Source organism: Vombatus ursinus, unplaced genomic scaffold (genome assembly GCF_900497805.2).
Source record: "Vombatus ursinus unplaced genomic scaffold, bare-nosed wombat genome assembly UNPS02009918.1, whole genome shotgun sequence".
NCBI lineage: Eukaryota > Metazoa > Chordata > Mammalia > Diprotodontia > Vombatidae > Vombatus > Vombatus ursinus.
Genome location: NW_020949696.1, coordinates 4,205,616 through 4,232,155, shown reverse-complemented (window position 1 = coordinate 4,232,155; position 26,540 = coordinate 4,205,616). Strand labels below are relative to the sequence as shown.

Here is a 26,540-nt window from a genome sequence, read left to right as displayed (position 1 = left end):
CAAGAAGCCTGTGAGAATGGTGTGATCCCATTAGAAACTGAGAAGTTGTGTGTGTGTGTGTGTGTCTGTGTTTGTGTCTGTGTGTGTCCCTGTCCAGGAAAGAATAGACAGTACGTTTACCCCTTTGCTTGGGCCTGTTCTGCCTTGGCTCCTTTCAGGGACCTGCCCACTCCCTCCATGGAAGAGAAAGGCTAAAAAGGGGGTGTTGTTGGGTTGGGGGTAGGATGATTCCAGGTTTTGACCCCACCCGCCCCAAGCTGGTTTAGTCTGGAACCTCCTCTCTTTCTCTTCTTCCCCCGCTGCTCCCAGGCCTGGCTCCTAGCAACAATCTCTGCCCCTTGGGGGGTGGGGGAGGGGAGGAGGCTCTTAAGCAACATTTGTTTTCCACCCCTCCCTCCCAGCCCCAGGGTTTGACCTCTGCCTGATTCCTGGGCTGAGAAGTCTGTGATGGGCAGCTGTCAACATCTGGCTAGGTCCCTTCCTTGGAAGGAGGGAGAAGGAGAGAGGAGAGAGAGAGAAAGAGAGAGAGATGCTGAATTAGGTTCGAAAGGGGATAGTAGTGTGAGCCTCACATCTCCCAGAACTTTCTCTCTTGGTGGTCAGATTACAAATAGAAAGAAAAAAAAAGTACTTTGAATTTTTAAAGAGTTTAAAACTTTTATATTTGCATTCTATAGATTCTCCCCAAATCTCTCCTCATCCCCTTCTTTAAAATTGGGTGGGTGAAGGACGGTGTTCTCATTTTATAGAAGGGAAGATAGGTCCAGGGAGGCTTAGAAAGACTGGACCAGGCCTGGCTCCCAGGGAACTCCCTGGACCCTCAGGCTTTTCTACTCTTGTGTACCAAGTGATGGGGTAATAGAAGACTGGCTGAGTCTGAGAATGATCCTGAAGAATGATGCTGATTTCTGTAATCAGCATCTTATTCCTTTACACTCCACCACAAACCGTGCCAGGGTGGGAGAGGCAAATAAATAAGAGTCTGGGGCTGTAAAAAGAGTACTTGGGTTTGGCTGCTTTTGGTAAAGATCTTGGGCAAATTTCTTCTCCCTGGGCCTCAGTTTCCCCGTCTGTAAAAGGAGGAAGTTGAAGATTCTTTCCGCCTGCATTATCAGTAATCCATTTTGCAGTTGAAAAACTGGCTCGCCGAAGCTTGAGAAGACTTCGCTGTGTCCCTATACTTAGCAGAGGGGCCAGGCCAGGCCTTGGCCCATGTCTCTGCTGAGGTTAGCCTGCTTCCCTGTGTTGTCTCCAGCCCTGCTGTGGAATTCCTGCGGGTCATGCCTTGCAGGAACTCTGCGGTGTTCTTATTTGCCAAGAGGTCAACGAGGAGAAAGTAAACTTAAGCCTGTCACCACAGAACAATTCATCCTTCCTGGGAATCAGGAGGGTCTGGGTTGGAGGTCAGACTTTTTTTAGCTATTAGCTTGCATGACCATAGGCCAGTCATTTGACACTGAGCTTCTGTTTTCTTGACTACAACAAGAGGATGCTAGATTCAGTGAGTACCTCAGTTTGAATCCCAGACCTTGTGTTTGCTCTTTGTGTGGGCAAGTCACTTTATCTGTGGGCCTCAGTTTCTCCATCTGTTAAAGAGATGGTTGGACTAGACTTCCAGTTCTAAATTGGGGATCCTTATCAGTCAGTCAGCTAACATTTATTCAGTGCCTACTGTGTGCTAAATGTCAGGGATACAAAGAAAGGCAAAAGATTGCTAGTCCCTGCCCTCTGGGAGCTTACAGTTTGATAGGGGAGAAAACATGCAACCAAGATATTTACAAAGGTAAATTGGAGCCAAGGCTTTGGCGTTAAGGGGGATTTGGAAGAGGCTTCCTGTAAAAGGTGGGATTTGGGCTGAGACTTGAAGAAAGCCAGAAGGCAGAGAGGAGGAGGTAGACCGTTCCGTGTTCCAGACATGGGAGACAGCCGGTGCAAATGCTTAGAATCAGGAGTATCTTGTTCAGGGAGTAGAAAAGAGACCCGTGTCACTGGATAGAAGAGGGACCTGGACAAGAGGAAGGCAGAGGAAGGCTGTGCAGCTAGGAAAGGGCCAGGATATGGAGGGCTTTGACTGCCAGGTGATGTTCTATTTGGAGAGTTACTGAAGTTGATTAAGAGGGGTGCAGTGGAGAGGAGTGGCATGGTCAGAGCTGTGATTTAGGAGGATCGGCCGAATGGAGCTTGCATTGGAGTGGGGAGAGACTTGAGGCAGAGAGAAAAACCAGCAGGCTATTGGGAGAATCTGGGCATGAACTGATGGGGGGGGGGTAACACAGGGAGGGGGTGGCAGTGTCAGAGGAGAGAAGGGGGTAGACAGAAGAGATGTTATAAAGATGGAAATCACAGGACCAAGGCCTCTGATTGGGTGTGGGGGCTGAGAGTAGGATGAGTCAGGATGATTCCTAGTTTTTGAGCCTGGATGACTGGGAGGATGGTGGTACCTTTGACAGAAATAGGGAAGCAAAGAGGAGGGCTTGGGAGAGAAAGATGGTGAGTTTAATTTTGGATGCTTTGGGCTTAAGATTCGAGATGTCCAATAGGCAGGCGTGAAAGGCTGGAGGCCAGGAGATAGGCTCGACCTGGAAATAGAAACCTGAGAATCATTTGCACAAATGTAGATGTGCAAAATGGGATTGTAATACTTGAATATTATTGTCTTCAAAGGGTGTTGTGAGGAAGGGGCTTTACAGATAGATGGTAAAGGGCTGAAGAAATAGGAACCGTTTTTTTTCCAGATCTCTGAACTTGACAGACTTGATATAAAATTCCTGTTATCGGGAGAGATGGTTAAGGCCAGGCCAGGCTTGCCGTTTACTCAGTTCTTATTAAGAGTTTTTGAGGGGCAGCTAGGTGATGCAGTGGATAGAGCTCTGGCCTTGGCATCAGGAGGACCTGAGTTCAAATCCGACCTCAGACACATGACACTTGCTAGCTGTGTGACCCTGGGCAAGTCACTTAGCCCCGATTGCCTCACCAAAAAAAAAAAAGGCAAAAATAAAAAATGAGTATTTAGTTCATGAGGTCACTGCACAGCTTCCCCCTCTTCCCCCTCCCCTGGCCGTGCCCTCAGGTTGATGATACCTAGTGAGGGGGGAGGACTCAAGGGATTTTCCTTTGGAGATATTTGGGGGATGGGGAAATACAAACCAGGCTGCCCTTTTATAGGATTGAGAACTAACCAAGGACCTCAGGGGTCATCTAGTGTGATACCTGCATAGGCAAGATAGCACAGTGGATAGAGCACTGGGCCCAGAGACCTGAGTTCAGATTTGGCTCTAGGCATTTAGTTCTGTCACCCCGGACAAGTCACTTAACCTTTGTCTGCCTCAGTTTCCTCATCTGTAAAATGGGTATGACAATAGCACCTACCTCCCAGGGTTGTTATGAGGGTCAGTTGAGATAATATTTGTACAGTGGTTTGCAAAACTTAAAGTGCTACATAAATACTAGCTACTATTATTGTTATAACAGATGAGCGATTTGAGGCCAGAGAGGGGAAGTCCTTACTTCTGACACAGGAAGTAGTAAGAAACAGTGACCACTAGGGTGCCAGGTAAGGGGATCAGGCTGCAGATCCCTCGGGCACCGCCGTGAGACCAGGCCAGGTTGTCAAGGTGGGCTTGGAATAGTCTGCTTTTCCCTCTATTTTGCTTTTAGAGGGAAGGAAGGATAGTTTTAAGAAGAAAGGGATAAATAGTATCTCCAGTGGATCATAGAATTTTGGGACTTTACAGATCTAGTCCAGCCCCCTCCTTTTGCAGATGGGGAAACTGAGGCCCAGGGAGGGTGCAAGAATGTCCGTGTTACATAAAAGTCCTTGGCATTGCTGGAAAAAAGAACTCAGGGCTCTGGACTTCTTTCCAGACCAGGGCCCAGAATGGGTCTTAGGAGCTGGAACTGGAAGGTGCTGTGGAAGTCATTGAGTATAATCCAGAAAGGGGAAATAACTTACTTGGGTTCTAGCTCTAGTGAGTAGCGAAGCTGGAATTTGAACTCAGCTCCTCTTCATCCAGCCCCGGGCTCTTTTTCTGGTATCTGGCAGCCTCGGACATGTTAGTTTGCTTCTCCACAGGTGCTGTAGACGGCACCCCTAATCTAGGCCGTGTTGGTTACCCAGGAGACCTGGCAAAAGCGTGGGGAGGGCTGGGTGCAGGCTGGGTGCAGCCCGTCCCCCACTACGCATGGCACGTGGCCTATAGACTGTAAGGCTGAGACATCCCCTTTGTTTGTGTAAAGATAACAACATTCCTGCGATTGTTAATGTCTCTGTGCCTATCAGCTGGGGTAAACTGGTGGGGGCGGTGTGAGGTGCTGTATCCTCTGGTCTCAGGCTCTTCAGTCCACCCTCCTCCCTATCCCCTTTTCCAGGAGCTCAGCGCCCCATTCAGAGAGCTGCACCCCAGGCTTTGACTCAACTCCATACCTTGAACCTCCACTTGATCCCCCCATCTTCAGGCCTGGAGGCCCTTTGGCTGGGAGGAGAGAGGTTCTGTAGTACCTCCGAAAGTCCAGATTTTAGCCTAATTCACCTTCTTGAATTTCTTTGGGCCTTAATTCTGCCCTTTGGGGATATATGGAGATGGAAGGGCGTGGGCTCTGGGGTCAGGTCCTGTCAGGCTGGGGCCTGCCCCATCACTGTGAGAGTCATGGAGCGTGCAAGTGCTTTGAGCCGCCTAGAACTGTGTGGGAGGCGTGGTTTTACCACTATTGAGTATAGATAGAGATCAGAAAACCCCCAGGCTATAAGGGGCATGCGGTATGGGGTCTTCTTTCCAAAAACAATGTTTGAGGGGGAAGGGGAAATTCTAGGAGGCTCTTCTCGTGACCTGGACTCCTCCCCCTTCCTCACCTTACAGGGACAGAATCCTTTCGAGCTGGCCTTCGCCGTCAACCAGTCCAACCACCTGGAATCTGTCTTCAATTTTGAGTGCCCGACCCGCCCTGGTAAGCCCTAACATACCGGCCTTCTGTCCAATGGGCACGTGACCAGGGAGAACAGAGACAATTAGAGGGATGTGGGAACTGGGAGGGGAGTACCAGGGCCCAGGGAGGTGTTAGGCACAGCCAGGGACGTATAGCATCAGGGCCAGGGAATTTTGGTGCTAAGAGCACCGATGGGGATGGAGGGGGAGAAGCTGAAGGTCAGTATGGCTGGAGAAGCACCTGTCCCATGTTCCCCATTGATTTATATATCTATATATATCTATATCTATATCTATATATATATATATATATATATGTATATGTAGTTCTGACTGGGGAGTTGGAGGGGAGAGTCCTGGAGGAAAGGATTCTTAGCTCTGAAGCTTAGTTATGACAGTGGGTGGTAGCCTCTTTTCCTACCTTTCCTGACCTCTTGGGGAGGGCCTTCCTTTGACTCAGTCCCCGCCTTGCCCCACCCCCTCCTAAAAATAGCTGGTGAGTCCTAGGGTCCTGAGCTGTGGTGGCCCTTGCTGATGCCAGGTCCCTAGGGCAAGCTGGGGAAATCTCCAGATACGGGGAGATGCCTGAGATGGAGTCCTTTAAATAGGGCCTGGAGCCCCCATTTCCCTTACCCCAAGGCTAGAGGGGGAGGTCTGGGGTGGGGAGGGTGAGTCCTGACCGAGAAGAGCCGGCCTGTTTACCTCTGTGCCCCCCCCCCCCCCGCGGTTGGGGGTGTTCTGTGCCCCAGACATGCCCTCAAGCCAGCCCATCGACATCCCTGATGCTAAGAAGAGGAACAAGAAGAAGAAACGCTGCCGGGCCACAGACAGCTTCTCGGGGAGGTTTGAAGGTGGGGCGAGCCAGTCCCGGCAGGGCAGGGCAGGGTGGATGGATGTCTGTTGGGGCCAAGAATTCTGAGCCGGTGGTGAGAGGGGAGGGGAGGGGAGGGGAGGGGAGGGGAGGGGCTCCCTGAGAAAGGAAGAGAGGAGAATTTTAAGGAGGCCTCGCCAGCAGCGTCGGCAGTACCAGGCCTCCGGGGCAGCCGGTACCAACGTCCTTTCTCTCTCTCTCCCAGATGTTTACCAGTTGCAGGATGAAGTGCTGGGGGAAGGAGCCCATGCCCGAGTCCAGACGTGCATCAACCTCATTACGAACAAAGAGTATGCTGTGAAGGTGAGCCAGCTGCTGCCGCTGAGAGGGGGAGACGCGGTCAGAGTCCGGACAGGAGGGAGGCTGGGGGAGGAAGCCTGAGGTCCACCCTGGAGGTCACTCCAGGATAGCCCTGGTTCAAAAACCAGCAGAGTTGGCCCTTGGGAGGAGCAGTCTCAGTCTTGAGACCCTGTAGGATGACCTTGGGTGGGTAATGTCTTCTCCCTGGGCCTCAGTTTCCCGTTTTTAAAGTGAGGTTGGACTATGTATTGAGGGACCCTTTTAGATTTGGTGTGTTTGAGACAGGGTCTCTCTTTGGAGACCAGACACGGCCGCGCTCTGTGGCCAGCGTCTTTGGTGGAATGAGCCTTCTTAGTTACAGGTGTGCACCGCAGAGGCAGTTTCTTAGACCCATTGAGGATTTGGAGAGGAGTGGTTGGGGAGAGGCCTGGGTTTGGTCCAAACAGGAAAAAGTAGAAGTAAAATCCTGGAGTGAGAGGAAGGGAAGCCCTGTGTCTGAGAGCCACTACCACTGCTCCGCCGCTCCGTGTGATGCTTGGTCAGGAAACGGCAGGGGCCTGCTCTCTGAGCTGTCCTCTCCCAACCGTCCGGTGACTGGGCCTCCTTGGCTGAGACCCCTCTTCTGGGAATCCAGGTCACTGCACAGACCTTCATTACTGAGGGCTATTCACTGAACTGCTCAAGCCCTGAACTAATAATAACTGACCAGCTTCTGATTGGAGCCCCGAGGCTCTCTCCACAGGCTTGGGCTCAGCAGCTCAGATGGGGATGGGCATGGGCAGCCCTGGGGGAGCCCTCCACTGTCCAGCTTGCCCTTCCTTTTCTCTGTTCCTTTGAGCTCTCCCCATCTCCTTTCTTTACCTCTTCACTCTCCCTCTCTTCATCTCCTCACTCATCCTCACCCAGCTCCCTCTCTTCCTTCTTTCTCTACCTCTTTCTTCCTTTTCTCTGTCTCCCTTCCTTTCTCTCTGTCTCCCTTCCTTTCTCTGTCTCTGTTTCCCCTCCTTCCTCTCCCTCTCTCTCTTTTTCTTTCTCACCCCTCTCTGTCTCTCTCCCTCTTTTTCTTTCTCTCTCCCCTCCTCTCTCCCTCTCTCCCCTCTTTTCTGTCTGTCTCTCCCTCTCTTTTTCTTTCTCTCTCCCCTCCCCCTCCTTTCTCTCTGTCTCTCTCTCTCCTCCTATCTCTCTGTCTCCCTTTTTCTTTCTCTCTGCCCTCTTCTCTCTCTCCCTCTCTCTTTTTCTTTCTCTCTCCCTCTTTTTTCTTCTCTCTCCCTTCCCCCCCTCTTTCTCTCTCTCTGTCTCTCTCTCCCTCTCTCCCCTCCTTTCTGTCTCCTCTCTCTCTCTCTTTCCTTTCTTTCTCTTTCTCTCCACTTCTCTCTTTTCTGTTTTGATACCTCCTTTTCCCTCCCCCCTGACTTTTTTTTTTCTTTCTACATCTCCTCTCTCTTCCCATCTCCCATCTCATGAACAAGAGGAGTCGATTGTGAGGCCTCTGGCTAGAGTAAGGAACCATGGTCTGCAGTGGGCAAATAGCCTGAAGGGTCCCCCATCCATTGACCATAAGGGGCAGCTAGGTGGTATAGTGGTTAGAATACTAGGCCTGGACTCAGGAAGACCTGACTTCAAATCCTGCCTCACTTAATAGCGGTGTGACCCTGGTCAAGTCACTTAACCCCTCAGCCTCAGTTTCTTTGACTATAAAATGGGGATAATTATAGCACCCACCTCCCAAGTTTGTTGTGAAGCTCAAATGAGATTATAATTGTAAAGTACTTAACACAGTACCTGGCACATAGTAAGCACTATATAATGTTAGTTGTCATTATTCTTAGATAATATAATAAATCTAGGATCCATGGGTCCCAGAAAAGGGGAGGCAACATTTTCTGAGAGCCAAATGCAAAGGCATTGTACAGGCTTCTTGGGTTCCAGCCTCCTTGTTGTACAGATAGGAAAACTGAGGCCTGGAGAGGATAGGACTTTACCCAGATATCAGAGAGGAAGTGAGCAGCAAAGTCATTCACTGAGCCCAGCTCTTCAGACTTGAGTTTCCTTTATCTCTCCATAGCAACAGAAAGTGGGGGCATTGAAGGTCAGGTCCTCTATTCAGATCTGGGGAATACCCAGTCTGAAGAATAGGTTTTCTCTGAGTCTAAAATAGGCACACCTCTCCCTAGAGCAGCCAAGTAGCTGCAGATTGACTAGTTTGAATCTTGCTTGGACAGTGATGCAGGCAGAGTGGGTAAACTGAGGAAGACAAAAGCCTAATGCTTAGAGGCTTGCCAATTTGGCTGGTCCCCAAATCTGTACCGTACCTTCCTCAACCCCCTGAGGTAATAGGGAATTTGTTTTGAATCTGTATGTGCAGCAATTGGCTGGCTAAACACTAACATTGGATGGGTTGTGATTGCCAAGAAAGGGCTCTGAGTGAGAACCTCTGGGGAACCTTCTGGACTGCTAAGGTCCCGATGCTTTGGGAATGGACCTCCCTGTAGAAGGACCCAGCCTGTCTCTGTCCTGTCCCCTCCTGACTGGGGCCCAGGAGGGTCAGCTGGAAGGGATGGTGCCCAGCACATGGCAAGCACCTAATGAATGCTTATTGATTGGCTGGGCTCCTGTAGGGAGGGGGAAGGGAGGATTCCCAGAGACAGAAATGGGAAAGATCAGAGTGTCCCGTCCCCGTCCCTCCCACAGTCTACCCAGACCAGGGGTGGGGAACCTGGGGCCTTTGAGACCACATGTGGCCTTCTAGGTCCTTGGGTGCAGCTTTTTGTTTGAGTCCAAGTTTTACAGAACAAGTCATTTTATTAAGGGTAAATGTTCTGTTAAGTTTGGATTCAGTCAGAGGTCTGCACTTGAGGACCTAGAGGTCAACCTGTGGCCCCGAGGCTGTAGGTTCCCATCCCTGGCTGGGACCCTGCCTTGCCCTCCTCCTTCCATTCTTAGCCAGCACTGAGGCCTCTTCTGATGCCTACCTGGACTTGCTGTGTTTTAAAATGAGCCACAGGGCCCTTGGTCTCTGGCTGTGAAATTGTACTGGGCAGAATGGGAAACAGTGACCAAAGCAGCCGTCCCTTAAAGAGGCTTGCGTTATTTGAACTCTTCACTTCAGCTTGAGCCAGTGTCTGTCCCGCTCTCCCTCCCTCCTGTCCCTTTTTACCACGCCCGGGCATGAAGCCTCCATCACTTGTCCCTCTTCATGGGTGGGGGAGCATGTGTGGTTCTGTGCCCCTCCTTCACAAACACACACAGAGGGAGGAGAATGATACAGAAGCCCTACAGCTGTTGGGTCTTTTTAAGCCAGGTATAGGAAAACATCTTGCCCTCTATTCTCATGATGTATGTCCCTGAAGGGAGAGAGGAGAGATGTTAGTACCCCCCACACACACTTTTTCTTTTCTTTTCTTTTCTTTTTTTTTTTGCTGAGGTCATCAAGCAGCTTGCCCACCTTTTTATAACCAGGATTGGACCCACACCTAAGTCTCTAGCACAAGGTTACTCCTACTGCTCAGCCTAGCTCCTGGCTTCCTTTCCAGAAGCAGTGGGCTGGAGGGTGGGTGCTGAGCAGAGATGAGGATGTTCTGTGGAGACTCTGTCCCTTTAAGTGGCTTTCTCTGTCATAGGAGCTGGCCTAGGGGTAGAGGCCGGGCTGCCCACCCCCACCTCCTCTCCTCTATTGGTCGAAGAGCTTGACTTATGGTGGGGAGGGGGGACGGGACAGCTGGAGGATGGCAGCTGCGGGGTTAGCGCTCCCGGGGGAGCTTTCTTTACCCGGCAGGCTCTGCTATGAAAGGAACAAAGCTTCCTTTTGCCAAGTCCCCATCATGGCGAGATTTCTCTCTCTCTCTTTTTCCCCAACACCCCCCCCCCAATCTGTTTCAAGATGGATGGCCCAGTGATGGGGAGGGTGGTGCAGAGTTCTTTCAGGGAAAAGGGGAGCATGGGGAATACAAGGCTTCCCCTCCCCTTGATGAGAGGCCTAGAGCGGCCCACTATTAGAGAGGCTAGACAGAAACACTGCACACGTTTCTCCCCCACCCCACCCAGTCAAATACATGCACACATTCTCACGTTTCCCTGTGGGGAATCTCCATGGGAAGGGTGAGGATCTGTCAAGGACCAGCCACTGACTAGTGAATGGCTCTGTCCCTGCTGTGCTGGTTTGCACTTTGTTCCGGGAGGTGGAAGGATAGGGTGGTGGGGAGCGATAAGTATCTGCCTGTAGTCTTCTGGAGATGGGGGAGGAGAGGTCAGCACAGGTCCTGGGACTGATTAACTCCTGTAGAGGTTAGGGGAGAAAAGTGTCCTGCTGTTTTTCTCTGTGTATTGCTTTGGAAAACCCTTAGGATTTTTGTTCTGCCGCGCACTTCTGTCTGATACTTTATACTTAACCAGGCATCCTTATGGCATTGCTAGGTTTATGTCAGGGGGGTGGAGAACTTGGAGGTCCTGAGATCCGTGATTGTTCAAGGTCGCACAGACAGCAACAGAAACAGGGCTAAAGTGGATGTTTTCTGCCTGGTAACGAGCTTGGAGTCCACACTTAATTCTGAGACCCTGCCAGAACTCTCCCCTGGTCTCTTCATGGCTGTTTGTCTCTTATGGCCTCAGTTTCATCATCAGTAACATGGGGTCATGGCAGTTAGAATCTGAAAAGACCTCAGAAACAGAGGGTGTAATCATGTGGTCTTTAATTCCTGCGATTGTTTTGATGGAAATGCTTTGTAAACCTTAAACTGATTACGTGAGATAAATGTCCAGTTATTTGGTCATAGTAAAAACTCCCATCTCTGAAGCAGTTTCTTCATAGCAGCCCAGTAAAGCAGGGAGTATGTATCAGCTTATTTTACCAAAGAGAAAACTGAACTTCCCAGGTGGAATTCAATTCAACAAGTGTTTACTGTTGAGTCCAGCACTGTTCTAGGCTTTGGAGAGAGGAAGACCAAAACAAAACAGTCCTTCCCCTCAAGGAGCTTATATAGTCCACTTAAATAATGCCCAGAGCCAGGATTCAAGCTTAATAACAATAGCTGACATTGATAAAGTACCTACTGTGTGCCAGACAGTGAGCTAAGCACTTTACAAATATTATCTCTTTGGGTCCTGGGAACTACCCCTGGAGGTAGGTGCTTATATCATCCCCATTTTACAGATGAAGAGGCCAAGAGAAGTTAAGTAACTTGGCCAAGGTCACATAGCTAGTGTCTGACACTGGATTTGAGCTCAGGACTTGCTGATGGCCGGATCAGGGCTAAATTTTCCCCCCACCTCCAGCTGCCTGGGCCTTCTGCCTCCCAAGTCCTAAGTGCTGTTTGCATTTATGCCCCAGCCGCCTATCCAGGAACTTGATGTGGGTCCCATAGTGAAACGAGTGACATCTGGGCCTTCTTCGTCCTTCCACTAGCCAGCAGGAATAATCACAGTCACAATGACAGTAATAATAATAGCTAGCATTTACAGATCACGTTCTATCCCCAGGTTTGGAAAGGATGAGAGGAAGCCAGCATATGGAGCAGGGTTGGCTCTGGGCAAAAGCGTACAGTTTGGTGTTTGCCCTCCCCTGTTTAGGCCTGTCTTTGTCCCCTTCCCCCTTATCCGGGTGTCCAGAGGCCCAGCTTATCTTAAAGGGCTAGGAACTGAGACCTCCAGTCCACTTTCCCTGGAGATTTACATTTTAATAGAGAACTCTAAACATTTAGCTACAAAGTGATAAAGAATATTTGCATTTCCTGCCTGGTGTTGAGCGCCAGGTCTGAGGGCCCTTCTGCCTCTGAACCTCCCAGCTCCCCTAGCCCTCTTCCTGCCAGGCTGTTCTGGAGTCCTCTGGGCCCAGTGGGTAGCTCCTCTCTTGTTAGTAACTCCACCAGCCTTGCTCTTTTGCAGATCATTGAGAAGCGCCTGGGCCACATACGAAGTCGCGTGTTTCGGGAGGTAGAGATGTTGTACCAGTGCCAGGGACATCGGTAATGAATCCTTCCTTCCCTCTGCACCCTCGCCCCCATCTCTCTGCCTTGGGAGTCTCGGCTCTTGGCTTCTTCCTGCCGTCCTGTCCCATGTCCATACTGCGTTTCTGAGCTTGCCTATGGATAAAGGCCTTCAGTTCTCTGATGGAGGTCATTTTGACAGGCAAATAAGTCTAGTAAGGTCCACTCCTCCTCCCTCCCCTGTCCCCGGCCCCAACCCGGTGAGGCTGGCCTCTGCTGCATAGCCCCTTCCTCTAAAGTGGGAGGGAATTCAGATCCTCCTTCAGGGCCCAGGGCTGCCCATAAAAGATTGGAATGGGGGGATTGATCCTGAAGCACCTTCTCCTGCCCCCCCTTCCTCTTTTCCCCCAGAAATGTCCTTGAACTGATAGAGTTCTTTGAAGAAGAAGAGAGATTCTACTTGGTGTTTGAGAAGATGCGGGGTGGTAAGTATGAGGGGATTCTATGGGAGGCTGCGGGTACATGTCTAGGTTTTCCCCTGACTCCCATAGGGCATTAGCACACCGTTCTTCTCTCTTGTCTCCCCCACTCCCTAACTCCTGACACAAAAGACAAGTTAAAAAAAGACGATGAAAATCCGTGAAATTATGGATTTTAATGAAATCCAAAAAAATCCATGAAATTAAAGGAGAATGGAGATTCTTGAGAGGGCTCTCTTTAGCATCAGATTAGGAATGGATCCCCTTAGATACTCAGAAGGGATATTAAGAAAGAGATTGGGGCTGGACCTGGGATTTCATTAGTCTGGTACAGTGGTTCTCAAGCTTTTTGGTCTCAGGAGCCCTTTATTCTCTTGAAGATGATCAAGGACCCCCTCCCCCCAAGAGCTTTTGTTTTGGTGCATTTTATCTTAGTATTATTATGAAAATCATTTAAATCAATTAAATTTGAACTCGTCTCCCATATTGAGAACAGCTGTTCTGGGGCAGGAGTGTCAAACACTCAGCCCCCAATACTCTGGAATGAGGCCCAAACTAGGGTAAAATACCATTTGGAAATAGTTACCAAAATCAATAGGAATACAGTAAAATAGAGGTGGTGAGATGACATGTGGACTTCAGGGATCCTTCTCTACTTAGTGGCTTGGTGGCCCCTCCTCCTATTTGAGGTTGTTGCTCTGGCCTAAGGAACTCCTGAATGAGGGAATTCCGCAGAATGACGCAGGTAGCAGCACCTTCTTGGCGTCTTAGGGAATTGTCCGATTGAGCAAAGTGGTTTTGCCTTGGCAAGCGGTCGGGTGTCCTAAGAGGTGGGACTGGCTGGAAATAGGAACTAGTTCTGGCAGAGTTCAGAGAAATTCCCATGATAGACCCATAAAAAAGTCTCTAAGGGTGTTGGGTTTTTTTTTTGTTTGTTTGTTTGTTTTTTGAGGGATTCCAGATTCAGAGGTACAGGATCTTTGATTTAAAGGGAACTCTATGGGCATCTAGACAAAGTCAAACCAACAGACATTTGTGAAGTGTTTTCTGTGTGCCAGGCATAGGGCTTAGTGATGGGGATAAAAAAAAAAAAATCAGTCTCTGGCCTTAGGGAGCTTGTATACTAATGGAAGAAATGACATATAAATGATTGTATCTTCTCCAGAGGGGGCAATGGGTCAGGAAAGGCTTCTTGAAGAGTTCTGTATGTGTTCATGTGTGTATGGGTGGGGGAGATTTGAGCTGAGTCTGGAAGGAAATAGACCAACCAGTCCCTGGATTGCCTGAAGGTCCCTTTTTCGGTATACCCAAGGGTGGTTACCTAACCTTTACCTGGAGACTTCCAGGGAGGGGAGGATCTTGCTACCTGTTGCAGCAGCAGGCTGCACTCACAGAGTTCTCTGGTTGAGAAGTTCTCACTGAGGTCAAGCCTAAATTGATCTCTTTGCCCCTTTTTCCTGGTGCATGTTGGAAGAGAGGCAAGCCAGGAGTGGGAGAAGGGTGTCTGTAGTTGGGATTACACACCCGGTTTTGAGTCTCAGAGCTGCTGATGGTCTCTGTGACCCCGGACAAGTCACTGCTTGTCTTATAAAAGAGGAAGGGCAGGGGTGCCCCCTCGCCTCCATGCCGGTGTGGTTGGGAGGCAGGTGTGGGGGGCGGTGAACTGTGAAGTGCTGTGGGTATGAGGCATGGTCCCCATGATGGTAAAAGCCCCCTGCCCCAGAGCCAGGAGATGCAGGAGGCAGGCTCGGTCACCCTTCTCGGCAGCATCCCTTGATGCAGTGTGTTTTAGTGGAAAGAGCACTAAACTCGGTGTCAGAGGGAGCCTGGCTCCTCGTTAACTGGGTAACTTCTATGCAAGCCGGCGCTCTGAGCCTTGGTTCTCTCCTCTGAAAACAGGGATGGTCACCCTTGCACTGTCTGCCTCCTTGGGTGGTTGTGAGGAAAGCCAATAGAAACATGTTGGAAGCATACCAACAGAGCCTTATAAAGGTGGCAGCGCCGGGGTCCTCCCTTTCCAGGGTTCTGTGTGGGGTGGGGATGAGGCTGGCCCTCCCCCATGACCTGTGCCTTACCCACCTCTTCCCCTCTGCCCCTCCCCCGGCAGGCTCCATCCTCTCTCATATCCATCAACGACGTCATTTCAACGAGCTTGAGGCCAGCATGGTGGTCCAGGACATTGCCAGCGCCCTTGACTTCTTGCACAATAAAGGTGGGCAATGTCGGGGTATAAGGGGAAGGGACTTGGGAGAGAAGCGGAGGATTGGGCCAGAAGCCTGGGCCCCCTCCCTCTCTCTCCTCCCCTTTCTCCCACCCTACCCCCTCCCCGCACCAGCTACATGGCTCTCTGCTTCCTGCTGGGGACCCCCTTCCCACCCCCTAAAACGAGGGAGCCTCAACACCTTGGGCCTTCTGAGAAAACCTGGGTTCTGCTGGCCCCATCCTCCCTCCCCTGACTCCAGTGCCCTCCCCCGCCCTCTTGACATTGCCTCTGCTGTCTGGCTTTCCCCCAGGGATTGCACACAGGGATCTTAAACCTGAAAACATCCTCTGTGAAAATCCTGACCAGGTGAGGAGAGGCTCCTGAGAGGAGCGGCCAAGAAGCTTGGTACCTGGGGGGAGGGGAGCAGTGGGCCCCTTGGGATGCAGACTTTAGAGCAGGGGCATTTGGGGGTAAGTTCAGAGACCCAAGTCCCCAGCTCTGCTGCTGACTCAGAAGCACACACCCTCAGAGGTGGGAAGGCCCTTAACAATCACCTGGTCCAAGGGCCTCCTTTGGGTCCGGGAACCCTTTGGCAGCACACCTGGGGAGGCCTGCCCCTTCTCAGAATCCCCTTTTTTTTATGCATAAAATAAAAAACAAACGATTACAAGTGATATCGAAATGCACTTATAAAGATACTGAAAATGAATTTAATAAATTTTTAAAAGATATTCAAAATAAATATATTTAAAATACAAGTTCACAGACCCCGTGGAATCTCATGATGGACCCCTTGGGGGATCTGGGGACCATTGTGTAAGTGTCCCTGATACAGTCCAGCCCCCCCTTATTTTACACAGGCGAAAGCTAGAGCTCAGAGCAGTGAGGAGGCTTGAACGTAGTAGGTTTTAGGACTCCCCGTTGCGTGCTCTTTCCATTCTAACATTCTGTTCCTGTAGCTAGCTCACAGTGTGAGTGCTCGGGTGCTACTTTCCATCAGGTCTTTGTTTCTCCATCTGTAAAATGGGGGTGTGTGTGATGCCCTCTGTCAGAGCCCTCTGAGGACACTGTCTAAAAGTACTCTCCTACTCTGAGGGGTTCTGGGCCAGGTCGAGGTGCTCAAGGAAAGGAGAGTGAGGCAGAGAGGTGCAGGCAGGCAGGAACTAACAGGAAATAAGTATCCCCAGTCATGGTGTCAGGGCTGTGTAGCAAGCCTGCCTGTGGCCTTGGGGGCCTGCCCTCACTTTGCTTGGGGAGTTGAGCCTTTGTGAGGCTGCCCTGGCCAGCAGGACACCACCTCCTCTATTTCTTGGCTCCCTGGGCCTGGCTTCTCACTAGGTGCCAGAGGTCAGCCGGCTATAACCGGACAGGGTCTGGGATAGGGAGGGGCAGTGATTTAGAAGGAAAAAATGACAGACTTGGGAGTCCTGAGATCTGGGGTCAGATCCCACCTCTGACACTCACTAGCTGGGTAGCCCTGGGCAAATCCCTTGAGCTTTCTGCCTTGGTTTCCCCACTTGTAACATAGGAACGACCATATCTGCATGCCCTCCCTTCCCAGGGTGGATGTGGGGAAAGTCCTTGAAGGTCTGATGAGTGTGCTTAGAAGGGGGGGGTATTCACGGTGGGCTGGGCACCTGCCTGTCTCCCACTTCCCGCTCCTCCCGCCAGGTTTCTCCAGTCAAGATCTGCGACTTTGACCTTGGCAGTGGCATTAAGCTCAATGGTGACTGCTCTCCCATCTCCACCCCAGAGCTGCTCACACCGGTAAGTCTTGCTCACCACTGACCCTGCTCAGGTTCCCAGAGGTGGAGGTGAGAGTTCATTGCCTCTTGGCCCCAGGCCTGCCCTTGAGGAGTGCCCTCTGCTGGCCTATGCAGCGGTGAGGTTGGGAGGCAAGTGCCCACCCTGGGCTGAGGGGTTAGGAAACCCTCTACTGTGCCTCTCTTTCCCTCCATTGCCCTGGCAGCCTGCGGTGTGCTTCTGGAGAGAGAGGGAGCCAGGGATGATGTGGATTTGAGGTGAGCAGGCCAGTACCCTGAGGTCGAGGTGACTGTAGCTCTAAGCTGGCTGGCTATCTGTGCCTGGAAGCGATGACCGCTGAGTTTTAAGGGACTGGGTGGATCAGGATTCACTGGGGGTGCTTTGTCCCGGGCTCCCCGGGGAGCTGCTCCTCCTGGGCTGTCCCGGTGGAATGCTGGGCTGAGCACTACCCTTTTCCTTTTTTCTCTGGGGCTGTAACTCGCCCTGCCCCCACGGGCCCCAGAGTTACATAACACCCCCATTCCTGGTTGGTCTGGAGTGGAGCCCAGCAGCACTGGGAGGAGCCAGAGGGAGAGAGCTTAGGGCTCGCCTTAGCAACAGCCGCTCTGATTGGGTGAGAGGGTGGGGCCCTACGCTCAGGGCACCCAGAAATGGGTCAGACGAGGCTTGGGCAAAGGAAGAGAGGAGGGGCTTCGAGGCGCGGGGGCGGGGGCCCCCCCCCCCCCCCCCCCCCCCCCCCCGTGCACATATGTGTGTTGTGGTGTTGAGAACCAGAGATGGGTGGGACTTCGGAGGGAGGACGCAGGCTGTGGTTGGCTGTGTGTCTCCTAACCCTTCGGTCCTGTGAAATCCCTGCCCACCAGCCACTTGGCACCCTGTCAGTCCCATTCTGCCCCACTCTTTGGTTAAAGTCAGATTTTGGGGGTTGTCCCTGCTTGCCCCCCAGCGCCAGTAGCCTCTGACCTGACCTCTTACCCTGGCCTTCCTGGGGACAACAGAAGCAGGAGAGTAGCCCCCAGAGAGCTCCCTGGCTGTGCCTTACCAAGCTATGGCACCCATTTGGGGCACAGCAGGCACATGGTTTCACAAAAGATTTACTGGGTGCGCCTTCTGGTGCTAATTCTCAGGCCAAGGTAGTCACTGGACAGAGTCCTTTCTTGAGAAGGGGACAGCCTCACTCGTGCAGGGTGTGCAGGGGCCAAGGAGGGAGCTAACCTTCCCATATCTAGCCCCTCCTGCCTGGCCCTTCCTGCCCCTCCCCAAGGCGGAATCCTTGGCTAGAAGCCCAGTCTGGGCGGAGAAGGAGCTGATGCAACCCTGTCCTGCTGGGTGGGGAAGGTGAGGCTCCCAGCTGGGGCCACCCTCCATCCCCCATGCGGCTGGGCCTGGCTTCTCAGACAACCTTCCCCTCTCCGGCACAAAGTTGTGCTTTGTCTCGCAGAGCGGGGGCTGTCTGGGTGTAGAAGTCGGGGAGAGCTGCCCAGCCCCCCTCTTCTCCCCATCAAGCTTCCTGTCTCTGGTGCACAGAGGGCCTCCCTCTTCCCCTCCCCCACAGCTCTGGGGAGGCTGGAAAGTCCCCGTGGCTGGCTAGCTAGCTAGTGCTCTGTGCCTTAACCCCTTCTGCACCCGGTGGCTGCCAGTGAAAGGGACTTTCAATATCAGACCCTTCTGGCTGTGTGTCAAGCACGTCACTCGCCTCTCTGGGCTCCAGTTTCCTTGTCTGTAAAATGAGGGGGTGGGCAGTTAGATTTGATGGTGTCTGAGGTCCCTTGCAGCTCTGCCTTTGATTCGGTGCTCTCCAGAATAATTCCTTCCTTAGTCAGGCAGTTGATTAAGCCCCTGGTATACACCAGGCACCTTGCAAAGTGCTGGGGGTACAAAGAAAGGCAAAAAATCATCCCTCTGCTTTCAGGAAGCTCCCATTCTATGTACCAGTACAGTAAGCCACAAGCAGGAGAAATGGGAGATCATCCACAGAGGGAAGGCACCGGCACGCAGACGAGGCTGGAGAGGCTTCCTTGGTGGGGGGGGCGTCGCTGGGCCTCGAAGGAAGCCAGGAGGCCGAGATGACGAGGGAATGGGGGACACGGAGAAAATGCCTGGGAGTCAGGATCGCTTTAGTGAAGACTCTTAAACCCCAGGAGGTTATATGGCAAAGCCAGCCAGGCTCACGCTGAAAACAACTGGTGATGCTAGAATGGAAGAGAAACACAGATGATCACAGTTGTAGTAGCTAGCATTGACATAGCATTTTAAGGCCAGCAAAGACCTCTACAGGTGGTATCTAATTTAATCTCCTGACTCCCAAGTCAGTGATCTTTGTGGTGCGGTCCCCCGTCTTTGAGTTCCCCATGACAGACTCCTGTGAATGGCATACCAAAAGCCAGGACCTGTTTGTTTTGTTTTGGAGGCAATTGGGGTTAAGTGACTTGCCCAGGGTCACACAGCTAGTAAGTGTCTGAGGTCACATTTGAACTCAGGTCCTCTTCACTCTAGGTCCGGCACTCTTATCTACTGCGCCACCTAGCTGCCCCTCCAGGACCTGTTGGAAGGGTGTCTGGACCCTTGCCCTGTCCCTGGCCTTCATCTCTATTGGCTTCTGCTGGGCCTTAGAAAAGTCGTAGGGACTGACCTCTTCTTTCCCCACTTCTCCCGGGCTTCCTGCTCCCCCAGTTCTCCTGCATTATGGTAAGGGCAAGGCAAAAGGCGTGTGCCAGCCTGCAGGCTCTTGATGCCCTGGCCAGTTTGTGAGCTAGTGGGTAAAAGGGAACCGGGGGATTGGTGGTAGGGGGAGACTAGAAGGGTAAGGAAGAAAGAGGCAGAGAAAAAGACTTCTGTGTCTTTGGCTGGTCCTGGGGAAGAGGAAAGGAGGCTGGGCTAGGCCTCCCTCTCTGATGTTCTTTTTGGTTCCTGTGATTCCAAGCACAGTCTGGGAACGGTCTTGAGCAGCATTCAAAGGGAGGCCGGAGCACCCCATGATTAGACGGTCTGTGAGCACCCCAGGGCAGGGCTTTTGCCTTCCTTTGGATCCCCAGTGCTTGAGACGGTGCCTGGCACACAGGAGGCAGTTAAGAGATGCCTGTACTGTTGTCCTCCCAAGCTGTGAAGGGGCATACCCAAGGGCCAGGGGTAACAAGGAATAGAAGCGAGATTCAAACCCAGGTCCTTGTATTCCCAAGTCCAGGCCTCCTGCCTCCTGTGGCCCCACAGGAGGACGTGGGGCCCTATGCGAGGTCATATGTCGGTTTAGTGCCCCAGGGATGGGGCATCTTGGCTGGGGGAGTCACCCTAACTACATGGAATGGGGTTAGGCAAATCCTTGGCGGGCAGCCCGTTTACCTTCTCATTGGAGAGAGAGAGAGAGAGAGAGAGAACTACAGCCACATTCCTGTGGAACCACAGCCTCTTTTTCCATTTTGGAAGGGAGGCTCACGCCCCCAGGCAAGAGTCCTGACTCTGGGCAGACCTGGCTGGGTGGCTGGCGTGGGTGGGGCTCAGATGAAAGTGGATATGAGAGACAGAAGATCACAGGATAGAGTTGGAAGGGACCTTGAAGGCCGTGACGTCTGATCCCCTCTGTTTGACAGAGGAAGAAAACAGGCTTTGCTGTAGTACTTTAAAGCATGCAAAGTGGTCCACATGCATTGTTAACTCATCTATTTGAGCCTCACAGCCGTCCTCTGAAATAGTTACAAGTGTTAACCTCATTTCATAGATTGAGGAAACTGAGGCTCAATCAATGAGTCAATCTACAAACATTCACTCAGTTCAGAGACCTTGGTTTCAAACCATGCCTCTTAGTAGCTGTGTGACCCTGGGCAAACCACTTAACCTCTGCCTTAGTTTCCTCATCTGTAAAATGGGGATCATAACAACCCCTCCCTCCTAGGATTGTCATCATCATAAAAAAAGATAATGTGCATAAAGTTGTTGTGTAGACAAAGTACTGTGTACACGCCAGCTTCTGTTGTCATAATTGTGATCATAAAATTGAGGAGGTTGGATCAGAGATTATTTCCAAGGTCTTCCCAGATGAGGAAACTGAGGTCCAGAGAGGAAACATGATATGCCCAACAGCCACCCAGGAGAATTCAGACCCAGGTCCTCTTGCTTCCACACCAGCACTCTCTCCGTGGGACCCTTGGGCCTTCTCACCCCACAGCTCCTTGGCCCGGCATTTGAGGCTTTGACCAGTCTGGACTTGACTGTCCAATGTAGCTGATCAACCTTCCAGTGGATTGTCTTCTGGGTACATGGGCTGCCTATTCTCGACCTGCTCCTCCTCCCTTTTTCTCTCTGTTTATCTTAATTATTTTTAATTGCTGTCCCCTCTGAGAAGTCCTCCCTGACTACCCCATAGCTCCTGATGCCCTCCTGAAGCACAGGCTGTGCCAGGCCCTGGGCCCTTGGCACCCCCGGCCTGAGATCGTGGGTCCCCTCTTTCTCTGTGCGTCCTTTCTCTGGACCTGTGTAGGACGAGCTGTCTGGGGCTTGTCCCTGCAGGGTAGTCTAGGGAACCCAAAGTGAGCACATTCAGGAGAGCTCAAACCCCACGTTGGCTGCCTGCCGTCGGTGTTAGCCCGTCCTCTGAAAATGAAGGGGCTGAATCTGATTGCCGCCACAGCCCGCCCGGCACCAAATTCTGAGCACCCTCCACGTCCCCTGTGCCGCGCACTCCACGGGTCTTCGTCCCGTGTTTGCTGCTCTCCCAGCGGCCGGTTCTAACCCTGCCCCCTCCCTGCTCCCTCCTAGTGTGGCTCTGCAGAGTACATGGCCCCCGAGGTGGTGGAAGCTTTCAACGAGGAGGCCACCATCTATGACAAACGGTGTGACCTCTGGAGCCTTGGGGTCATCCTCTACATCCTGCTCAGTGGCTACCCGCCATTCGTGGGCCACTGCGGCAGCGACTGCGGCTGGGACCGGGGTGAAGCTTGCCACACCTGCCAGGTAGGGGTCCTGGGGCGGCCCGGCCCGCCCTGGCATCTCTTTGGTGCTCGCTGGGTTTCTGAACTGCTTACCCCCTGCTTCTCCCTCTGATCATCATGGATTTCGATGGTTAAGAAGTTCGGGGGAGCCAGAATTGACCCTCTATGACTTTTCTCATCCCTCTCACATTTTCCAAGTTTCGTCCTCTGGGACCGAGCAGAGATCTGTTCTCTTGGCCCTGTAAATGCTATTTCACAGAATGCCCGTACTAGAACGGTCCTGTGCAGCTATTCTCATCCCACCTTTCATGTGACACAGAAGGACCCTGGGACCAAGAGAGCTGGCCATTCACACACGGCTCCCGAGCTGGGATTGAAATCCCAGCCTCCTTCACCCACAGGATGCCTCCCACCACTGCGGGGATCAGAGACAGAGACAGAGACACACACTTACATACATGCACACTCGGGGCGAGAGAGAGAGGGATCACGTCCCCTACTTCTTCCCCAGCTCCCTCAACTATCCCCAGTGACACGTACGGTGTCCAGACCTCTCGTGGCGTCCGCAGCAGGGGTGCGGGTCGGGGACTAGGGTTCTTAAAGTCAATCATTCCTCAACTAACCTGGTCTGGCCCTCCCCCCAGAACATGCTTTTTGAGAGCATCCAGGCAGGCAAGTACGAATTCCCCGACAAGGATTGGGCCCATATCTCCTTTGGAGCCAAAGACCTCATCTCCAAGCTGCTCGTCCGGGATGCCAAGAAGCGGCTAAGTGCGGCCCAGGTCCTGCAGCACCCCTGGGTGCAGGGGGTAAGTGTCACTGGGGCTGGGGAGTATCCAAGTCTGCTCCTTGGGGTCTCCGTGGTGATGTGTTTGAACTTGAAGAAGGAGGGGGAAGGGTCACTACCCTCTGAGTCCTTAAGGGGACAAAGGTGGGGGTTTCTCAACCCTGGGTTTTACTCGAGGCGTCAAAAAATTACAGAATGTGAGACCAGGAAGACACCTTTTCAGATGAAGGGAACTGAGCCCCTGAGAGCTCGTGACTGATGATAAAACTGGGAAAATCAGAATAATGGGACACCGTGAGCTGGTCTGACGTAGTAATGGGTAATAATAAGTCCTCGTGTTTCTACAGTATTCTCAGGTTTACAGTAGCCCTGTGAAGTAGGTAGTATGAGTGTCCCCATTTTACAGATGAGGAAAATTGTGACTCACATTCTGTGGTCCTAAAGCTATCGAGAAGTCAGGATGAGACTTCCACACGTGTCGCCTGCCTCCAAACCCGGTGCTCTTCCCACAATTCTGTGCCAACTCTTAAACTTTACAGGAGGAAGGGACCTTAGAAAGGTCATCTCATATCCCTCTTACTTTACAGATTAGGAAACTGAGGTCCATTGAAGCCACCTGGCTGGAGCCTTTCAGGGAGTAGATAGATGGCCATCGCTCAGTTTAATTCAACAGACAGTGATTGGCTTGGTGGGGGGAGGGGAGGTTCTACCAGAGTCTCTTCCATTAGATGGTGAGCTCCTTGGGAGCAGGGAAGCTTGTTTTGCCGGGTGCTTAGCACGGTGCTTGGCACAGAGGATGCTCTTAATAGATGCTAGCTAGTGGACATGAATTTGACCTCTGTTGGGGCTACAGGAGGCGGAGAGACAATGGTGCCGTGAAGCAGATTATTGTGTGTTGGAAGTTAGATCTTTAAGACTGAGACGCACACGAAGTGCCGCAGAGAAAGATGGGGTGGAGGTCACCACCAGCTGCTGGAGCCTGGGGTGTGGGCGGGGTGTGAGGAAGATTTCTTGGAAGGTTTTTCACAGATGTAAGTGAGCATCTGAGAGGGAAGGAACCTCAGGATATCTAGTCTAGCTCATACCTGGTCAAGAATTTCCCCTGTAATGAGTAATCCTCCAGACCTTGCTTGATGACCTCTCATGAGAGGAGACTGCCCAAGGACTCCCTCCCACTTTGGGGTAGCTGCAGTTAAGCTTAGATCTGCCTCTTGGCGTTTTCTACCCCCTCCTCCTCCTCACTGTCCTCTGGACGCTGGAAGAAAGGCAGCCCCAAAAGCTAGTGCATTCCCCAACTGCACAGGGACGTGACAGACAGTCAGACCGTCAGACCTGGTATCAACTACCGGGCACCCTTGGAATCCTGGGGTTCTTAACCTTGTGTTTGTCCTGGACTCTTTTAGCAGTCTGGAAAAGCCTGCGGACCCCTTTTCAATACGTAAAATGAAATACAAAGGATTATGAAGGAACCCAATTATATTGACACAAAGATTATCATTTGTTTTTCCATTCAGGTGTGTTTGACTCCTTGCCTGTACGGCCTCTTTAGATCTTGACATAGCGCTAGTCCAGTCCCGCCATGTTACAGAGGAAGAAACAGAGACTTCGGTCAAATGACTTGCCCGGGATCGCACAGATAATTAAGTGTCAGAGTTAGGATTTGGGTCCAAGCCTAGACCGATATTCGGCCTACTTCACCATGCTGAGTAGTTAAGAGACATCAGAGGAGAGAAACAGTTAACAGTAACGTCTCTGAAGTAGAGAGACCTGTCCAGAAGGAGGGAGAGAGAGAACATAAGGAAGGTCTCCTGGCTTCCACAGGCCAGAGAGGCCCACTGTCCTAGGCTGCCTGTGAACAAGAGGCTCCTCCATTCCTGTGCCAGGGGCCATGAAGAAGGAGAAGGCTCAGTCCCTGCAGATAAACGTCTGTTTGGAGGAGATAAGGCAAATAAACATAGGAAAAGAACTAATAATCCTCGGTCATATTTGCTCAGGGCTGAATGAGTGGGGTGCATAGATAGCTCTAGAGAAATTCATGGGGTTGGGAAACTGGGGAGTGGTGAGGGTTGGCCGAGGTGATCCGGGACGGTCTGTTGGACTCGGGCTGTCCTTGGGGTCTGAGCACAGCGTGGAAAGGAGAAAGGGAGAAGCTAGCGATCTCCCTCAGATTTTGTGGCTTTCCATGACGACCAAGTGCCAGGCTGGTCTAGAATGGTGGTGGTGCACAAAGCTTGCATGTCTCTTTAAAAACTACTTGTTGAAGGAGAGATTGGATAGGTGAGGTGGGAATAGAGAAGGCCCCAAAGCTGTCAAAAGGTTTGAATGAGAACGATCCATACATCAGAGATTCAGAGCTGGAAATTTCCTCAGTGGTCATCAAATCCACCTCCTTCATTTTACATGTGAGGAAGCTGAGGTCCAGAGTGGTTAAATGATGTCCCCTGGGTCAGACAACTGAGTGTCTGAGGTAGTATTCAAATTTAGATCTTCCTGAATTCAAGTGTATCCGCCCTACATCAAGCTAGAAAGTACCTTAGGAGTTCAAAGAAGGAAACAGAGGCTCAGCTGATTTGCCTAAAGTCACAGAGGTATAGAATAAGTTTTATAATTATTGGTCAAAATGGAGGCTGCCTTCCTAATAGGAGACCTTAAAAAAAGAAGAAAAATGAATGTATATGTGGAAAAATCTATTACACATAACCCCCACCCAAATTTGGGAGCAGGTCCAAACAACATTGAGATGTCCTGGAAATGAAGTTATTCTTCACCCCATTATACATCCTCATGGTGATTTTAGTTGGTTTTTGGGACCTCGTTATACCTTGGGAAGCTTACTTCCAGTCCCCACTCCGTCCATCTCTTTGTCCATTGCAAGCTGGTGGAGTCTGACTTCCTTGTCTGACCTAGAACAAGTGGCATGACCGCTTTGTGCCTCAGTGTCGACATCTGTCATGTAAATTTATTCTTTACATTTACAATATTTATAATACATTGTTTACATTTATTGCATATATTATTTACATTTAATATGTATTAATTTAAGTCTAGGAACAGATGTAATTTATTCCTGGTGACTTTGTACAGGTTGCCTCAGTTTCCTCATCTGTTTGTTCTTTTCTTTAATGAGAAGATTGAACTAGATGATCTCTTAGGATCCCTCCTGGGTCTAGCATTCTATGAATCTAAAGCATTCCTGGCTTCAGAAATGTTAGGAAGTGCTGCCATCAGGGAAAATGCCTTTGTTTCCCTACGCTAATGATGATGGCGTTCATCCTTTACGCGTGCACGTTAACTCGGCTTCTTTCTAAATTGCTCTCCAATGCATTTTCTCATTGGATTTCCATTGCCCTTGTAAGAGAGGTGGGTGGTGATGTCCAGGGTCTTCGCTTCCCAGGTGAGAAGGGACTGACACCCAGAGAAGCGGAGGGCCTGGCCCAAGGCCACAGGAGTGTTGGCGGCAAAGGTCATCATCATAACCTTTATACGCACACTCCTTTGTGATTCACAGAGTGCTTTGTAGCTATCTGCTTCTCTTAGCCCAACTCTACAGATGAGGAAAACGAGAGAGCAAAGGGAAGGAATCTGTCTGTCCAAGGTGACAGAACTACTAAATGGCAGGGTCAGGATTAGAATTTTCTCAGGCATAAATTGGGTTACGTTCTTCTCACTGAAGCTCCTAGGGGCCCTCCGTTCCTTCCTAAGGAAAATACCCCTTCCCTAGCTCAGCAGTGAAGGACCTCTGGGTCTTGGGACTACACATCCAAGTTGGGCATAGGGTCCCAGCCGCCTTCTCGTGGCTGAGGATGCAGAACCACCCTGTAACCGTAACAGGAGTGACCGAGGCCCTCAGCTCGCCACCAGCCTGGCCCGTGACTAATGAAGGTGCTGTGTTCTCATTGCAGTGTGCTCCGGATAACACCTTTCCCACTCCGATAATCCTGCAGAGGTGAGGCATCCCCCCTCCACCCCACCCCCAGCTTTCAGTCTTCCTCTAGAGAGGAGCTTATGGTTCTAGGCCTGGCAAGGGAACGAGGCCATCCTTAGTTGGACTAACCCCAGAGGTTTGGGGACAGAAGATGCTGGCTCGTCCGATGCAGATCTTAAAAAGGCTTTGTCCTGGTTAGAATTGAGACCTAAATTGGTGAGGCAGCAGTTCAATATTCCTGTCGGCCAGCTTAGCCCGGTGGTTATCGCCCTGAAGCAACGGTCTTGAGTGCGTGGGATTGTGACTTTCACTTTGTTTTCTGGCCTCATATCTGGACCCCTGTCCCAGCTCCTTTTTTGATATGTCATCTGGGTTTTGAGGAAATGTAGGCGGGAATTACTCCCTGCCATCATTCCTCCTAGAATTGCATCCTTCCCTCCCCC

At 51.4% G+C, this 26,540-nt stretch overlaps 1 protein-coding gene across 1 annotated transcript in view; it reads left to right on the top strand.

Moving 5' to 3' along the window:
* MKNK2 (MAP kinase interacting serine/threonine kinase 2) overlaps nt 1–26,540 on the top strand; it is a 34,271-nt gene that overhangs the window by 4,131 nt on the left and 3,600 nt on the right. Inside the window, exons 3-13 of the mRNA XM_027853092.1 lie at nt 4,857–4,944; nt 5,672–5,773; nt 5,999–6,096; nt 11,974–12,053; nt 12,426–12,499; nt 14,601–14,705; nt 15,007–15,062; nt 16,368–16,463; nt 21,213–21,407; nt 22,030–22,194; nt 26,075–26,118. Of these exons, the coding sequence (XP_027708893.1) occupies nt 4,857–4,944; nt 5,672–5,773; nt 5,999–6,096; nt 11,974–12,053; nt 12,426–12,499; nt 14,601–14,705; nt 15,007–15,062; nt 16,368–16,463; nt 21,213–21,407; nt 22,030–22,194; nt 26,075–26,118 (1,103 nt within the window). The remainder of the gene's footprint in view (nt 1–4,856; nt 4,945–5,671; nt 5,774–5,998; nt 6,097–11,973; nt 12,054–12,425; nt 12,500–14,600; nt 14,706–15,006; nt 15,063–16,367; nt 16,464–21,212; nt 21,408–22,029; nt 22,195–26,074; nt 26,119–26,540) is intronic.